The sequence below is a fragment of the Humulus lupulus genome, chromosome 4, assembly GCF_963169125.1.
Source record: "Humulus lupulus chromosome 4, drHumLupu1.1, whole genome shotgun sequence".
Classification (NCBI taxonomy): domain Eukaryota; kingdom Viridiplantae; phylum Streptophyta; class Magnoliopsida; order Rosales; family Cannabaceae; genus Humulus; species Humulus lupulus.
This window is the reverse complement of record NC_084796.1, coordinates 15136788-15155936: the sequence shown is the minus strand read 5'-3', so window position 1 is coordinate 15155936 and position 19149 is coordinate 15136788. Positions and strand designations below refer to the sequence as shown.

Below are 19149 nucleotides of genomic sequence, written 5' to 3'. Positions count from 1 at the left end.
AAATTAAATCGAAAACATAACAAATACTTGAAAGGATTAATGAAATTATACTAATTCTTTGAGTTAGTTTATTCGTCTCATAGATGTTCAATTAATGCATTTCAAAATTTATTATTATAATTATCTTAGCGGAATTGGAATTTATTTTTCCAAATTATTAAATTATTATCTTAATTTATCTCACTTCTTTCAGATTTATATTATTATTTTTCGTTTGATGTGTGTTTGATTTTAACTTTTAATGTATGTTTAAGTTTCTAATGTTTTATTGTAATGTTTTAAGTTTGTAATAATTTTTTTATTGTATTTTGTTAGATGTTTCTTCAATTAATTTAAGTGTTAATCTTCATTTTCTTATTAGTATAAATATTAACTAAAAAGTTAAAAAAATTATACAAAAATTTAATTAAATTGTAAATAAGAAAAAATTAATATCACTTTTATACACAATTTAACCCATTCAAAATAAACTCACACCAAATAAACCAATTTCTAAACTTTATTGTAGCGTCCCATAATTTTACTTAGCAAGTAGAATTTTAGTTTTCGTGGATATTGGTCAAAGCCGGAATTTAGTTAGAAACTCGTAGAAATAGTTATGGATTTTACAAGTTTAACTTATGGTTTAGAAATATTAATTTTATCATAAAGTTTGATTAATGAATATAGTCCTAAGAATATTATTTATTATAACCTAATGTTTAGATAGAATAATTAAGAACCTGACACTTGTCACAAGCATGTTTATTAAGAATTTATGTATTTTTGATTAATAGTTTAATTAAAAGAAATATCTAGAAACTCTAGAACCTTCCAGTATCTGTTAGGATCACGTTTTACTCTGTCCAAGTAGTTTTAATCAATTTCAAATTATCCTGAAATGTGCAAAAACGTGTTTGAAATATCAGCGTATGCCGATATATCGCAGCTACAAGGCCCGATATATCGCCTATGATTGATACGGAAAACACGTCGACTCTGCACGAACGAAACCACGGACCCTCGGTATCATGGTAGGGGCGATATATCGCCTATCCTAGGCTATATATCGGCTATAGTGGCCATATTTGAGTTGTTCGTAAAATTCTGAACTAGAAACAACCCTCAACAACCTTGACTCGTTCCTGAACGTTTTTGACCGAATCCTGGACATCTGTTGAACAAATAATTCAAAATTTTTCATTTTTAATCATTTATTATTCATTTAAAATGAGTTGGTTTCACTCCTTGAACTCTATAAATAGGACCATTCACTCAGCCATTTCATTCATCATTCAAGCACAGTTCAGAGTCTCCAAGCTGCTAAGTTCATTCTAGAGAGAAACACTATGGTTTTGGGGTTAAAGCTTTCAAATCTAAAGCTTTTATAAACACTTGGGAAGTAAGTTTTTGTGTGATTTCGGTGTTCGAGGTATAGATCGAGGTTCTAAGCTATCCAAGGTATTCATTATATTTAGGTTTAGTTCACTATAGTTTCCATTATTCTTTCATTTTTCTTTAAATACTAAATTGTGATAGTGACTTTTGGTTAGGTGTTCAATTCCTTTGAAACATAAAGTTTTCGGTAAGTTCTTATATCGATGGTTTAGATCTTCTCTTCAACTCCATTTCTTTAGAAACTTATGGTTTTCTTATGTTTGGTTTTAGGAGTTCTTATCCCGCTCTTGTCTCTAATATTCTGGTTTTTGGTAAGGAAAATTAGGTAGTTTAGTATTATGACTTAGTTTATGTAGTTTATGATATAGTTTATGTTTGTATGACCTAACATTTCAGGTACAATAAAAGGGTAAGTGTGTCTGGACCTAAGGTGTCCAATGATGTATGACGGACTATGTCCGGTAGGCTTGGTTGCCAAAACTTTATGACAGACCTAAGTGATGTCTGGTGTATGACAGACTTTTGTCCGGGGCTTAATTGCCACCTCTGTATAAACACTTATCTTTTTATTATATCTGACTTGTTATTATGACCTATAGTTATGATTATGATTTATGACCTATGACCTATGACCTATAATTTATGACTTATGACTTCTGACCTATGACTTATGATTTAGAGTATGATTTGTGATTTATGACTTAGATTATGATGTAGAATTATGACTTAAGCTATGATATGACCTAGATGTTTGTGTATGTATGACTCTTGTGAATTTATGTTATGTTTAATTTTATGACTAACTCTTGTTTGTATTTTCCTTACTGGGCATAGAAGCTGACTCCTTATGATGTTGTTATTTTAGGAAATTAATGATAGAAAGACCAGTGGCGAGTGTGACCTAAGAGCTTCGTGATGTACTCGTGAGAACTATATAGTCGACGAAGATCAAACATGCCTATTTTTATTAAAGCATGTTTATTTTAAAAATTTTATTTAAATGTTGCTCATTTTTATGTAAAGACAATTAATTTATTTTTTTGTAAAACAATAGATTCATATATTTATTTATTTTTAAGTTTTTATTCAATAAAAGAGTAATATTTATAAATTATGACAAAATACTATGTTTTGGGTAATATATGAGAAATTAAGGGGTTACATTTATTAACATAAATAATAATATATATTTAAACATTATAAATATAATATAATATAATAATAATTATAAATATATATGTCCTGGTTACAATATTACTGTATATACGTTGGTACTTGGATGAAGATCACCTTACAATTAGAATAATAATATATGCACCAAAATTAATTACCTAAAAATAACTGATGTGATATTATTTTGTTATGGAGGCCTAGAGATGGTACCATAGGGAGGGAGGGAGTAAGAATTCATCAGTATGTGGATGACTAGTGAAGTAACACTATTCGTTCTATCCATAACAGTGGGGAAGGCTCTTTCGAAAGATGATATAATGGATGAAGATATCCAACATATTTTATCTCTTCCCCATGTTGGTTTTAGTCATTTGTTTCTCGAGAGAGAGGAGAACAAAGTGTCCCATACATTACTAAAAATTAGCTTTCGTAGTGATTTTGAATTTTTTATATTTTGAACAATGTAGTACTCATCTAGTTGACGATCATTGTTGATATAATATGATAAATTTTTCTTTAAAAAAAATTACATTTTATTATCTCACAAAAAAAATTAGAAATTTGTAGAGAATAGATGCAATTATTTAATTTTTTTTGCATAAAGTAAATATTGTAGCTATATATATTAGTAATTTTTTTATCATTTACTATATATTTTTTATATTTAATACTTAATATTATTATAATTTTAATATATATGGTTAATAATATTAGATTCAAGAATATTATTTTTAAAATGTTAGGTTTACAATGGTATCTTTCCATTTTGTTTTTGAAAATCGTATGTTATTTTAATTTATATTCTTAGAATAAAAGTTTATAATATCATAAAAATTATAAAAAAATGATATTTTTATTTTAAAATCACAATTATAAATTCCAATTTATCAAGTATTTGCAAATTCAGGCAAAGAGAATGATTAAAGAAAAGGAAGATATTTCTAAGTAAAAAATGAGAGGAAATTGAACAAAGAATTTGAGAATATCTAAAGTAGTAAAGAAGATATTTTTGGACTTGTTTGAAAAAGTAAAGTATGAAAGCTACATATGATCAACACATCAACAGAGATGCTCAGTATTGGTGGGCCACACGGTCAAATCTCGTGACTAACAACACTGTAAAAAAATCACTCCCCAAAAAGAAAATAAAAAAAATACTGTAAATAAATACATGGTAAAGATATATAAAAAAAACCAGTGAAAAACTTTCTATGTTTCTCACATAATATTTTAACTTTTAATATTACATTTATTCTGCAAATTATAATTTTCTGATATAAATATATATTTTTTAAATGAATAGTTTATTGTGTATTTTTTAATTGTTTTTATTTTTGTTTCAAATTCATATATATAATTGAAAAATATTTGTCGTTAGGTCATCAAATTATTATTATTATTTTAAAATTTATATTCATATTAGTAATTAATACTCAAACGAACAAAGATGATGTTTTTGGTGCAATAATGTCTTTTCTGACTACTTTCTGCTGAACATAAATACTCACAAACTGAAATTTATTTGTTGAGAATGATTATAAAAAAAAAAAGAAATTCTTTTGTCGAGTCTTTATTTATTTTTTTTATTAATGAAGTTTGTGTTCATTTTCTTTCTAGTTAAGTCAACCTGATGGGATTTTATTCTTTTTTCTTCTTCCTGTTGGAGAAGAGAAAATTACATAAGCCATAATCTTAATGCTTAATCTGAATTTGTTTACTTAATTGAACTTCATTATACTAATTAATCTCACCATGGGGTAAGATAAGATATATAAAAATTCTAGGAGAAATAAATACTTTCCTAATACATACACATCTCTACAAAAATGGCAACTTGTGCAGAAAAAATCAACTGAGACAAGTCTTTTCCAGGCAGAGTGAGAAGAAGAAAGCTGGTAAAAGTGAAACAGTGCAAGTCTATTCTATATATAGTGACAAGGACATGGATCCAAAGTTGATACTTTTTCTTACAATTTTGCACTTATTCTTATTATTATTGTGAACATCTCAGCCTCCACTACTCTTTTTCAACCATTCATTTCAATGGATACATTTCAATGGAGCAATCAGGACCACAAAATTAAAGTATGTATTGATTAGGTGAGGTTCAATCAAAATCTATTTAGATTTGCACTAAATATTTACTGTTTTTGTCATATCTTCAAAATTTCCTTCCACATTTTACTATTTTATCATTGCCGTTTCACACTTACTAGCTCACTAGTCCTTTGAAAAAGTTAAACTAAAAAAATAAAATAGTATTTGAGTTTAAAGGCGAATTGTGTGACCCAAAAAAAAAGTTGGTAGCTGTCAAGCTATGAAATTTTTTGGTGTTTTTATTATTAAAACTTTATAGCTGATGATGCGGTTGTGTATTCCGTTTTTGAAAAAGTAGGTTAGTGTGCTTTGAAAAGTATGGGTTAATTTGAAGTTAAAAATAGAGGATAATAAGATAAAATTGGTAGTGTGTTGAAACATATTTTGAATATTAGGAAAATAATGTTTTGAGGCCCCTTACAAATTTTGAAAGGAGTAGTCAAGTTATATATAAAAGTAATGAATTTTTTAGTAATTTATTTTTGCATATATAATATTTTTATGTCGGTAAGTAATATTTAATAAAATAATTAATAATAATATAATAGCTGAAAATAAAAAAATTAAAAGTAATTATTATTTATTTTATTGCTAGTAACAAATAAATTATCTTAAAATATATTTCAATTTTGTTTATTGTTTAATTGTCTTAGTAACAACACACAAAACCACTCCAATGATTACTCAATAAAAATATCCAAAACATTATAGAGAAAGAAGCTTTTCTTTTAAAAATCTTTTTTTGATTAAACAAATTAAAAACCAATAAAAAGGTAAATGATAAATGGTACCCAATTAAAGGAGTCCCAGAGTATATATATATACTTTTGTATCACTCATTTAAAAAATTCAAATCTAACTAAAAATTATCACATCTTACTACTCACAACTATTGTAATACTAAGTCCTGAAAATGTCACCTTAGCCACCAAAGAATTCCCCGAGTTTAAATACATGTCAAGATCCTTTCTTTGTCTTAGATACTATATTACTTTGTTGGGTTTGAACCTCATGCACTTCAAAAGCTAAACCGAACTGATATTGAAAAAAAATCCCGACTTCCCATTGGACAAAGTTGTAGTAAAAAATATTTATAGATTTGTTTCGATATTTTTTTATAAATATTATAAGGTATTAAGCCTTAATGCCCGTTTGGTAGGGGAAAAAAGGAATATAATGGAATGTAAAAGGATTTTTTTTTATTATATTTTTATGTTTAGTTAGAAATTAATTTTTTTTATTCATGATTCCTACTTTTATTCTCTTTGAATTTTCATTAAGAATAAAACCTTCGTTCTCAATTGGACAAAGTTAGTGTCACAAACAATAGTAGAGCAACTCTTTACCATATTTGGTTTGCTTTTTCTCTCAACTACTGAAGTGGGGTTGTTCCTGCCATAATGAGTACCATGCCACGTGTCACTTGTCGTTTTCCTACCAATAAAAATATATAATTTAATTTTGTTTGTCTGAACCTATCTAAGTTTTTATTTTTCTTGTAATTTGAGCCTATCAATATAAAGTTGGTTCAGTCTGTGAAGCTCTCTCTCTCTTGCGTGTTTTGGTCTCAACCCTGTAAAATATCTGCTCAAACCTCTACCGACACCACTTATCTTCACTACCCATTTTCTCTCTCTTTCTCAATAACTCACTCAGAACCAGAACAAGAGAAAAAACTCACTAAGAAGAATTGAATGAAGGAAGATATGAGGGAAGGAGGAGGAGTTGTTACCATTTTTAGTCAGCTTCGTCTAATTGCTGGGTACCAAAACACATATCTACTCATCTTTCTCAACCTTATAAGTTTCTATAATGTTTTTTTTTTCTAACTGTTTGATGATATAATCTCTTGCAGGCCTTGTTTGTCATTGCTCTATCCCTTGTGAGTTTCCTCGTTATTATTTACATGACTGAATGTTTATGCGTATTTTTTTAACAAGTGGGTGTTGATCGATGAGTTTATTTTCCATGTAGGTATGCATCTATTGTAGCCATGGAGAGCATAACTAAACACGATGATGAACAGTGGCTTGCTTATTGGATTATATACTCTTTCCTTGCTCTTATTGAAATAATCATCCAACCAGCTCTGGAGACGTAAGATCATTATATATTAATTTCATCACATATATATATATTGAGTTTGTTATATATTAAGTTTGTGTTGATTTTGTAGGGTGTCTATTTGGTATGATGCGAAGCTGATATTTGTGGCTTGGTTGGTTCTTCCCCAATTTAAAGGGGCATCTGTGTTGTACAAGAGATTTGTGAGAGAGCAAATCAGGAAATATAACAGCCATGGTGGTCATCACTTATTTCAGGGAAGGAACAAGTTTCTAGATTTCTTGCGCTACAAAAGTGTGAGTTTCCCAACTTGTACTGATTTTTTTTTTATTTTGATCATCACTGTGAAATATGATTATTTATACCTGTTCTAATTTGTGTGACACCATTGTTTTTGACAGGATGAGCATCATCATGACCACCATTACAACTAAAAAGAAGACAAAAATGCAAGGCTTGGCTTTCTTAATTGAGATCTTGCTTTTCTAAGCTATACATATCATTCCACTGCTCTTGTATTACTTTTCGTTTTTAGGTTTGTGTTGTTACTCTTGTATCTCTTTAACCTTGTACAACTTTACTCCTTGCAAGGCTTTTGTGACACCCTTAAGTTAATCTCATCTGGCTTCTTTTGAATCCACACCATGTAAAACCATCCACATGCAAATATTAGCTCTCTGGGATATTTGTGATGCTTTCTTATGCTATAGGAACTCAAGTTCTAATAGGAAAAAAAAGGGTGTATATTTTTGTTTCAATGTCCTCATCCATATATACAACTTCTACAATTGTTAAGAAAATAAACCTTCTACATTTACCAATATGGATTATGCTATTAAATTCACATAGGAAAATCTAGATGTTATGGTTATGTGTATCTTCCAATGACCAGATTATTGGAACTAGTATGAGCAAGACATTTGAAAAAGAACAAAAAAATCATAATAATAAAATTTGTGAACTTCATTTTGTATGGCTGATGATGAATGCGTACCATTTCAGGCTAACACCGTTCAGCTAATGTTATTAAGATGATTATGACCAATGACAATTCTCCAATTGACTTTGGGGTAAAAGAAAAAGATAGCAAAGAATACAAGGCCACAAAAATAAAGCACTCGATGATTAGAAAGGATTGGATTACCAAATAAAAAATCGAACTCATGGGCTAGAACATCCTATGCCCTAATTTGGTTTAGCTTAATTGTTGCTATTTGCACCTTTAGGTGCCCAACACAAGATGATACTTTTCTAAATAAGTGATATTTCTTGGTACTTATTAAATTCATACAAGTAGAATTTAGATTTTACATGCCACCTCGTGTGGTGGACAGTAGTAGTCCTTCAGCAATTCTCTAAATTCTCTAATTTAAGCTCCACATAGTTTTTTGAATTATATATTTAATTATTTTTGTGTTTGAAAAAAAAATAAAAAAAGTTATTTTCTAAATTGGAATGAATTTTATTATTTTTAATTTACTCATTGTTGAGGGAAAACTTGAAAGATACCAGTTTTATTATTTACTAACTACAAATAGATCCAAAATTTATTTGATTGATTTTTGACCATTTTTAGCTAGCAAGTGACCAAACTGCCCCTCTTACTTTCTTCAATGCTATCTTAATTCTCTCATTTTTTTTCTTTTAGAGCCAGCACAACCTCCGTGCCTCCCCTCTCTTGCCCCACCACTGTGTCCTGTGTTGTTATCATCACCATGGACAATCACAATAATATTAAAGAGAAAAACATGAAAAGGGTATAATAGATAGTTTGTTAAAAAAATGGGTATAAAAATAAACATTTTAGAATATGGATAAAAGTTAAATGGGCTTTCTAAAACTAGGTATAGAGTCTAATTTCTACCATTTTATTCCATTATTGTTGTTGTTGATATCCAAATATTTTGAAAATATCTTTTTATTCAAAGAAAAGATCTTATTATAATAGTTATAAAAAAATAAGTCAAAGGTAAGTCAAAAGTTTTGATTTTCTTATGTTTTAGTTATAATCAAAAGCAAAAAATATACCAAAAAAAGCAATATACAATAAAATAAAATACATATCAATGCCTTGAATCAATTAGCAACCCCCAACACTTGAAAACCGGTGGGGGAGCAATGACACAGCAAGGATTTAATTCTTGGGGGCTAATATTTTTTTTAAAATTTTAGGGGCCCTTATTACATTTTTTTTCTCGAAATTTTAAACTATAATAATATTTTATAATTTAATGATGTAAGTTCTACTTGATAATATTAACGGCTAAACTTTATTAATTATATATATATATTTAAATTTTGGGATCTTAATAATATTTTTTTTACCATCCATCTCTCTTTATATATATTTGTGGCATTTACCAGCTATATATTTAACTTAACTACTTCTAATTTAATTATTTTATATTTTCTAAATATTTTATTTTTAATAAATATATGATTATTAATGTATAATATGTAGTGGTCTGCAAACAATATAAGTCAATCACCATATTTCTTCTATATAAAAAGTATGTTGATAACATATATTTTTATTTTTAACCGTTTATTTTGTTAACTTTAATATAATATTCTAAATATTTAATTGAATATACTTTTAAAACTAATTAAAAATAAATATTTATTAATTATATTAATATAAATTCAATTATTATAAAATAACTTTATTATAATAATATTTAATATATAAGATTACATATATAATAATTATATCAATATAAATTTAAATTAAAATGTTATAAAATATTATTATTATTATAATAATACCTAATACAAGACAAATTTAATAATTAAATTTATATGACGTCGAAATACATATTGTAAAAATATTCCCTCGAATTGTTATAGAATTTGTAAAAAATCTTCCCAAATTATAATACTATTTGTAAAAATCCTTCCCTTCTCTTTTATTATATATTATAACATTTTAAGCTTTAAGGCCTTGTTTGATTGGGAAGAAAGGAATAGAATGGAATACAAAGAAATTCATCTTCATCTTTATATTTGATTAGAAATTAAAGTATTAGAATGACATTTAATAAAATGACTTTACCACTATCTTAGTTTGACTACACACCCAAAAACAAACAGATAAGCTATTCTGATACAAAATTTAAAAAAATTAATTCTTTTTACTTATATTCTATTTTATTCTATTCTCATTTCTATTCTTAATATGTTTTTTTTATTAATGTCATAGACGATTTGTAGAACAATTCTTTACCATATTTGGTATTTTTTTTATCTCTTAGTGGGTTATTTTTGCCATAATGGGAATGGGATGATGGCACGTGTCATGTGTCTTTCTATATATCATAATATCAGTACAAGTGTAAGTGTTTTTTGATAAAAATATCAGCACAAGTCGGTTCCTTGATCCTTCTATAAATAAAGTTTCAAGATTTGTCGTTCTATCTTACGTGTCTTGCTCTCAACCCTGTAAAATATCTTGCTCAAACTTCTACCGACATAACACTTTATATATCTTCACTACCCATTCTACTCCTCTGTATTACTTTTGTTTCTGTCTCAGTAACTCACTTAGAAGAACCCTTTCAGAAAAAGAAAAACTCACTAAGAAGAAGATATGGGGGAGGCATTGTATACCGTTGTTTCTCAAGTTCGTACAGTTGCTGGGTAATTAAATATACTAAAACATATATATATCTACTCATCTCTCTCAATCTTTTTTTCTCTGATTTTTCCATAATGCTTGTTAACTGTTTGATGATATGATCTTATATGTGCAGGCCTTTTTTGACATTGCTTTATCCCTTGTAAGTTTCCTCTCATTATTATTTGCGACTCTGAATCTTTATTATATATTTTCTTAAGTTTTAGTTGATGAGTTGGGTTTGTTGTTCCATGTAGGTATGCATCTATTGAAGCCATGGAGAGCATAACAAAACATGATAATGAACAGTGGCTTGCTTATTGGATTATATACTCCTTCCTTGCCCTTATTGAAATCATCATCCAACCAGCTCTAGAGACGTAAGATCAGGGCACAACTTCATTCTTATGATAGTAATTTCAAAAAGTACAAGAGAAATGTGGTATATATTATTAAGTTTGTGTTGATTTTGTAGGGTGTCTATTTGGTATGATGTGAAGCTGGTGTTTGTGGGTTGGTTGGTTCTTCCCCAGTTCAAAGGGGCAGCTGTGATGTATCAGAAATTTGTGAGAGAGCAAATCAAGAAGTATAATAGCAAACATGGTCATACCGCATTCAAGGGGAAGAACAAGTTTATGGATTTCATGCACGACAAGAAAGTAAGTTTATTTATTATGTATATCTAGATCTATAAGCTCATTTATTGTCACCTTTCCAAGACTTGATGAGTTGATTATATTATATTCCACCATACTTATTCTAATTTGTGTGACTGTTGATGTCTTTGTCAGGAAGAGGCTCAGGAGTATTATGATTAAAGAACCCAAAAATGAATGCATATATATATGGATTGGCTTCTTAAGATCTTGTCTTTCAAAACTATTCCATCCACTACTGTTGTTTTTAATTTTCAATTTCGTTTTTAGATCTCTTTAACGTAGCTTGTGGAACTTACTCGCCTTGTAAGGCTGTTGTGTCCCTTAATCTCAGCTGGATTCTTTTGAGTCATCCACATTATATGTAAAAAAGGGTACAAGTAATAATCTTATTTTGTTGTAAAATATATATCTTATGTAAATGGGAGCTTGATGTGTTCAGCTTCTATAATTTTAGTTTGATCGTATTCCGACAAAGGGTGTCTGTATTTCTATTTCCAAGTCTTGGAAGTTTATAGACTAGGCAGATTTCGAAACGAAGTCCATTTGAAGGGGCTTCGTTGGAAATGGTGTGGGCCTTTGACTACTTACTTGCTATTAGCATGTTATGAATTAAAATCACAGAGTTCAATCATTCATTTAAAATACAATATATATCTCTATATATACATGTATTATTGAATATATATATTTTTTTAAAAAATAAGGTCATAAACTTAATTTATATATATTATAACAGAAGCTAAACTAACCACCAACCAACCAAGTGGTATATTGGTAAAGTGATATGCCTCATGTTCCAGGGGTCGGTTGGGTTCGAATCTGGGTGACTCTTTCTGGCAGTGTAGAGTGACAGTCCAAGGAGTCTTAAATAAGAATATTGAGTATTTTGTGCACCAGCTCAGCTACTTTTGCCCTCTCGCTTAGGATTCCTTCAACACTAGTTGGTTGATAGTGTTCAGATGACACATTCTATCATAGGTGGGGCGACCTGTTGATTAGGGTCTTGGTGAATAATTTTTGGTGGGGTTGGAGCTCTCATAACACCAAGAGAGAGGAGCCACATTGATAGCTCTCTCCTCCCCTATTTGCTATAAAAAAAAACAGAAGTTGAAGTTGAACTAGAAAAGGTGTGAGAAAAAGAAACGACTTTTTTTTTTTTATTTATTACAAAATTTTAAAATTGCAACTTCTACAATTATTAAGAAAATAAAGCTTCTATATATTATTTACCAATATGGATTATGCTATTTTATTCACATATGAAAATCTAGATGTTATGTGTCTTACATTCATGAGATTATTGGAACTTTGATAAGCAAGAAAATAAATCATAATAATAAAACCTATGAAATTCAGCATGTATATGACTGATAATGAATGCGTACCCTTCCAAAGCTCACCGTTCACCTAATGTTAATAAGATGATTATGACTAATGACAAATCTCCAAATGAAAATGACATTCATGAGTGTTATTAAATCAGTATAATAAACAAATAAAAAAACTGGAATATTTGTTCAATTCATTATAGTATATATTTTTTTATATATTGTAGACTAGAACCTTTCCTTTTCCCACACATTCAATTCACTCAACCTTTAGTCAACCTCAAGTGGCATAATATTTTAATTAGTCACCAAATAGTTAAGAATTAAATTGTTCATACATATAATGTTTAGAATTTAGAGAAATCACTGCATATACGTTATTTTACCTTTTTTTTTCTTCATTTATACGGTATTTGTCTTTTATTCCCATTTTTATATTTGTTCTTTTTAACATTTATGTTAATACTTTATTTTTATTTCATTTTTACGATTTCAAAACAACTTCAGAATACTCTTCTTCGTTCTCTCTTCTCTGCATGCATAACCAAACCCAAATTTCTAAACCCTTGCTTCCAATTATCTGCAGATCCATTCCACTTATCTGCAGATCCATTATTTTTCTCGCCAAAAACCACACGGTGATTGCAGCTCATGTTGTCAGCAAAACTCTATTGGATTCGGTCCATATCAAAGCTTCGAACCATAACTATCACCGACTGGTTTTGGTCCAAATCCAAGCTCCAAAGCTACTCCAGATCAAGAAATTGCTCTCAACTCTTAAGGCTGCTTCTGAAGAAAATCGCTTGGCCAGGTAACCCACTGCAATTATATTTTTCTGTTTGTTTCCTAAGATAAAGATTGCTAGCCGTGTATTTGAGTTTGATTTCTGCTTTTTTTTTTCTTTCTCAAAATCACATTTTCTCTTTAGTTTTGGAAATGAGTTTGATTGAATTTGGGTGCTAACTCGTATAAATTGGTTAAGACATTTTGTCGAGCATTATGTATATGATTTGTAGTAGACTCGTACAAATTGGAATAGGGACTTTGAGTAATAATTTAGTCACTGCAAGTGCAAGTTGTGTGAGGAGTTTGAATTTTGAATGAATTTTTGTTGGTGTATCGGTCTTGCATCTTCAATAGACTTAGATTTGTTGGTTAATTTTTATCTCTATAAGAATTTTTGCTGGAAATTTACATTTTTATTGTTTATTTATTTCTAGGCTATAGTCAGATTATTGAATCACGAAATAATAATTTAGGCTACGAGCTCTAGGTGAAGTTTTGTTAAAGCCATTGTATTGGTATGTATAATCATGATCTCGAGAATTATTAAGAATAAAACATAAGATAAATTCAACATCCAGAATTATATATATACTAAATAAAAGACATGTGTTACTATGCTTTGAAAGGCTAGAAAGGAAGATCATTTCTCACAGTATGTAAAACTTGATGAAACACAATACAATTGCAATCTGCCAATAGAACACCTGAACAACAATCTAGAAAACACTCTTCAGTGCAAAAGTTAAATTTAGATGTTCTTTGAGTTTCACTGCTATCTGAAAAATGATGCATTTGTTTTCTATCCCTTTTCTTTCATTGTTATGAAAAAGCAAAATGGATAAAATAACATGAAAATAGTACAGGAACAAAAATATTAAAATAAATGTTACATATATGCATCACTACCTTCCTCTTCTTTAGAACAATGTTCAGTGTGTCATCTAGCTATCTCTTCTTGTGTTTCCTTGTCTTGTCCAGAGCACCATCAGTCACTGCAACAATTAATATGAAACTTATATGAGTAATAGAAGCTACAAAATTAAACAGCATATTAAATTAAAATAGCATAGTCAATTTAAGCAGCATATTAAATTGAGCAGTATAGGGTAAATTATTATTTCTATGTGATTATTGGTTTAGAAATTTCTTTGTCTGACATAGTCAATTTAAGTCTTTTGGTATAATATTTTCACCTCAATACTTATTGTTAATGTTAAACAGTGTTCATATTTATTTAGGGACTTTACTATCTGAGCTCTCTGTTACCAGAAAGGCCAAGTAGTTCATGTGAATATAATTATGTTGTCAGCTTTTATCTTTCTTTGTGGCCTGCACTTTTAGTCTTGCTTATTTATCTCTAGCTCAAATAGATTTGACTAAAACTCAGCCCACTTTAGATCCCTCTGAAGATCTTCTCTTTGTCCCTCTATTATATAAACATTTGTAACGGCTGTAGTGCATATATTTTTCTTCATTAAGATATGCTACAAAACCCTTGGATGTATGTCAATACCGCTTATAATAAGATACCAATTGATAACCAGCCATTTTTTTAATGCTTACTTAACTTGTGCTCAATGTTAGATAGACTTAATAGTTCAAATGTTGATGTATTTTAATCCATTTTTGGTTAATGTATCTGTTTTTCTCAGGTTGTTGCTCTTTTTAGGAGTCATGGTTCATACACGGTTTTCGGCATCTCCTGCATCCCAAACAAATATTCCAACTTCTAAATCAAATATGAAATCTGCAGTTGCTTCTGTTAGTGAAGAAAATGCTCTATAATTGCAAACATGAAGCTAGGAAAGCAAAAAGAACAAAAAAAAGCCAATTAATTATTGAAGAACCTTGCGAATCTGCTCCTAAGGTATTTTTTCAATTCCTTTCACTTTAGCAATGATTCTTGAGTTTCCTATGTTTTACTGTTCTGCGTTTATTGTTAAGTAAGTATTATTAGGTTGCTTAGGTTGGTTGTTTATTGGTTGCTTTCTATGTTGCTATATATTTTCAGTGGTTTCTAAATTAATTGATTTGTGATTATATTGTTTAAATGTTGTCTATGAATTTCTTAGGATTTTATAGGATTGTTAAATATGTTGTTTTTTATGTTGTTGATTAGTATTATGAGGTGATTAGGTCTTTTGAAGGTTTCTTAATCATGCCTTGATTTCATTTTATATCTTGCGATTGGCTTTGATAATACACATATAAATATATATATATAGTTTTATTGATATATAGTCTCATAGTCTAGTATAATAAGACACTGAAAGCGAATGGTGAATGGAGATAAATGAGTTGCTGAACTAACTGTAATGCGGCTGAGAGATACTTATTTACGTATTGTTTATAGGGTTGATTCAAAGTTTATAGGGTTACTTTATTTGTTGCTAGAAAGGGTTGCTAGGTAGGGTTGTTGTATTCTTTCAAGGATTGCTTAAATGGTTGCTGTTTGTGTTGCTTAATTGACGTTTGAATTTTACAGGGTTGCTTTATTAGTTTTATATGTTGTTAATGCATATTATGTGTTGATTAACAGTTTCAACAGTTGCTTAATTAGTTGTTCTTTGTGTGCTTAATAGGTTGATGTGTTTTGCTTAAAAAGTTGTTTGGGTTGCTTTTGTAGTTTTAATGGTTAATTAACACGTTTTTTTATGGATTGCTGATTGTGGCTTAATTTATTAATATTTGTATTTTTCTATATAATATTGTGTGTTCTTTTGCTATGTTTTATAGGGTATGAATTTCCTAATTCATCTGGATAATCGCTGTTCTTCAAAAATTGCTTCTACAATCAAATATTCTCAGATTCAAGCTATCCATGAAAAGCTTTCAACGAAGCAAGTTAGTGACTTTGGTGATTCATGTTTTGGCCATTTCCTAACTCTGCCAGAGTTCACAATGCAACATCAACTTATCCACAATCTATTGCTAAGAGAGTTGCAACAATCCAACAAACTAGAGATTTGAGTTGGTGTAAATGGCATGAAACTTCATTGCATGGTTGATTATGTGTTGTTGTGCTCCTAGTTGAGAAAAAAGATTGCTGCATTGAGTTGAATTCAATTGTGAGACACAAAGGGTATTTTGTGATATTTGTTTCCTTTTTCTTCAACTCTATGTAGAACTTCAATTGTGAGTCATCAACTATTTTTAAAGAAGGGTATCCATCTTTAACTTGATACTGTATTGTCAAAAGTGTAGATTCAAGTTGCAGCTTCAATTCATTGCATATCATACCAATCAAGTTGTTGTAGTTGCAGTCATTTCTAATTACTATTCCACAAACATCAAAGTTGATATAATTTTTGTTTTGATCCCATTGTGTTGGAGTAAAACTGCAATGCTGTCCATTTCCTGCAAGCAATATATACCTCGTAAATAACATATAAGCAACTTATTAAACAATTTACAATCTACCTTGATGATAAACCCTTAAGCACCCATTAAGCAACATCTTCATCAACTTTATTAACACATTAAACAACAAATTAGAGACCTATTCATCAACCTCTATAACCCCTTAAGCAAATAAACAAACTCTTACGTAAACTCTTCAAATCATTATTAGTAACATAAGCAAACAATAATAAACATGTACGATATTTATAGCAACATTTTAAACACCCAATTAAGCTACCAATTGTTCTAAGCAAAGTACAAATAAATATTTACCACCTTTCAATCACTCCTCTTTAAATCCAAAGATATTGACAATTGCTTGTTCTCACACCTTCTTCAAAATGATCGTTTTATGAATATTTTTACATCAACCTAAGAATTTACAGCAACCCATTCAGATTCAACCAAATCAATCAAGAAAATATAAAAAAAATAGAGAATATCTTAAGCAAGCTTGTCAGCAACTTTCATTAAACTTAAAGAAACTAGTCAGCAACATAATCAGCAACTCAGAAATTCAGTTTTACCTCATTTCATAAAATTGACAATAGCTCTCTTATCCTACTCACCTCCAGTCTATTGTTTGTAGCAACCTAAGAATTTACAGCAACCCATTTAGATTCAACCAAATCAATCAAGAAAATATAAAAAAAAATAGAGAATATCTTAAGCAAGCTTGTCAGCAACCTTCATTAAACTTAAAGAAACTAGTCATCAACATAATCAGCAACCCAGAAATTCAGTTTTACCTCATTTCATAAAATTGACAATAGCTCTCTTATCCTACTCACTTCCAATCGATTGTTTGTAGCAACCTAAATATTTACAGCAACCCATTCAGATTCAACCAAATCAATCAAGAAAATATAAAAAAAAAATAGAGAATATCTTAAGCAAGCTTGTCAGCAACCTTCATTAAACTTAAAGAAACTAGTCAGCAACATAATCAGCAACCCAGAAATTCAGTTTGACCTCATTTCATAAAATTGACAATAGCTCTCTTATCCTACTCACTTCCAATCGATTGTTTGTAGTAACCTAAATATTTACAGCAACCCATTCAGATTCAACCAAATCAATCAAGAAACTATATAAAAAAAATAGAGAATATCTTAAGCAAGCTTGTCAGCAACCTTCATTAAACTTAAAGAAACTAGTCAGCAACATAATCAGCAACCCAGAAATTCAGTTTTAACTCATTTCATAAAATTGACAATAGCTCTCTTATCCTACTCACTTCCAATCGATTGTTTGCAGCAACCTAAATATTTACAGCAACCCATTCAGATTCAACCAAATCAACCAAGAAAATATAAAAAAAAAATAGAGAATATCTTAAGCAAGCTTGTCAGCAACCTTCATTAAATTTAAAAGAACTAGTCAGCAACCCAGAAATTCAGTTTTACCTCATTTCATAAAATTGACAATAGCTCTCTTATCTTACTCACTGCCAATCTCTTGTTTGCAGCAATCTAAATATTTACAGCAACCCATTCAGATTCAACCAAATCAATCAAGAAAATATAAAAAAAAAATAGAGAGTATCTTAAGCAAGCTTGTCAGCAACCTTCATTAAGCTTAAAAGAACTAGTCAGCAACATAATCAGCAACCCAGAAATTCAGTTTGACCTCATTTCATAAAATTGACAATAGATCTCTTATCCTACTCACTGCCAATCTCTTGTTTGCAGCAACCTAAATATTTACAGCAATATGTACTAGATTCAGAGCAACCCATAAGCAACTTATTCAATATTCAGAGAAACCTTTGAAACACCAAACAACAAAAAACAGAGCAACAAAAGTAATAAGAACTTACCTGAAAGTTGCAATGATTTGAGTGGTTGGGTTTGTTTTTGAAGTCACAATTCAATAGGATTTCAACCTAATTGCAGATTTTGATGAGATTTTGTTGGTTTTTCAATTTTTTGTTGCGGATTTGAGTGTTTTGGACTTGACGGGAGGAGATTTCTGGTTGCTTTGTTGAAGTTATACAGTTCGGCAATGGCTGGTAGAGAAGAAAAGATGAGATCATGAAGATGGGAGAGATGGAGATTGTGTAGAAGGAAGAGTGGGAGACCCACTTGCAAACCATAATATTGAATACAATCTAAAATACATATATATTAATGAATTAAATATATAAGAACCGTATTTTTGCAAAAAAAGTTCCTGATATATGTATTTGCAAAAAAATCCCTAGAATTTATACTTTCGTAATTCCTAACAAATAAAAATATATTTTTGGAATATACCACTTTGTTTAATATATGTTGTCTTCGCTAAAATTTTTGTTTTTGAATTTTTTAAACACAAAAATTGAAATATATTTTTTATTTTTAAAAAATAAAAAATATGTTTGGTAAGTATTTTTGTTTTTGAAAAATAAAAATAAAAAATGCATTTGGGAATTGTTATTAACCTAATAGCATTTACTTGAAACTATGGATGCTTGAAGGGAAATACCCATCTGCTTGAAGAAGTCAGGAAAAAAAATTAAAGAGTTTAAAAAATTTTGAAAGTTAAAAAAGTATGTTTTCAAAAATTAATTAATTTTATTGTGAATTATAAGAATAAAAATGGAAATGTTTTTACCGAACACATTTTATACTTTTATTATCCAAAATCTATTCAAATAAATAAAAACACA

The 19149-nt window shown here is 29.2% G+C and overlaps 2 protein-coding genes across 2 annotated transcripts; both read left to right on the top strand.

Moving 5' to 3' along the window:
* Positions 1-6131: 6131 nt before the first annotated feature.
* On the top strand, positions 6132-7515 carry LOC133830027 (HVA22-like protein e). The gene is made up of 5 exons (XM_062259919.1): positions 6132-6409; positions 6503-6529; positions 6622-6744; positions 6824-7007; positions 7113-7515. Exons 1-5 carry the CDS (start codon positions 6342-6344, stop codon positions 7143-7145), a joined length of 435 nt encoding a protein of 144 aa, XP_062115903.1. The 5' UTR covers positions 6132-6341; the 3' UTR covers positions 7146-7515.
* Positions 7516-10141: 2626 nt separating this feature from the next.
* On the top strand, positions 10142-11614 carry LOC133830026 (HVA22-like protein e). The gene is made up of 5 exons (XM_062259918.1): positions 10142-10347; positions 10461-10487; positions 10582-10704; positions 10800-10983; positions 11116-11614. The coding sequence occupies exons 1-5, from the start codon at positions 10298-10300 to the stop codon at positions 11140-11142; spliced, it is 411 nt and encodes a 136-aa protein (XP_062115902.1). The 5' UTR covers positions 10142-10297; the 3' UTR covers positions 11143-11614.
* Positions 11615-19149: the final 7535 nt, after the last annotated feature.

Coding starts and splice junctions, on each gene's coding strand:
- LOC133830026 (XM_062259918.1), top strand. CDS start 10,298: ATGGGGGAGGCATTGTATACCGTTGTTTCTCAAGTTCGTACAGTTGCT. Junction 10,488..10,581: donor TTGACATTGCTTTATCCCTT/GTAAGTTTCCTC, acceptor TGTTCCATGTAG/GTATGCATCTATTGAAGCCA. Junction 10,984..11,115: donor ATTTCATGCACGACAAGAAA/GTAAGTTTATTT, acceptor TGTCTTTGTCAG/GAAGAGGCTCAGGAGTATTA.
- LOC133830027 (XM_062259919.1), top strand. CDS start 6,342: ATGAAGGAAGATATGAGGGAAGGAGGAGGAGTTGTTACCATTTTTAGT. Junction 6,410..6,502: donor CAGCTTCGTCTAATTGCTGG/GTACCAAAACAC, acceptor AATCTCTTGCAG/GCCTTGTTTGTCATTGCTCT. Junction 6,745..6,823: donor ATCCAACCAGCTCTGGAGAC/GTAAGATCATTA, acceptor TTGATTTTGTAG/GGTGTCTATTTGGTATGATG.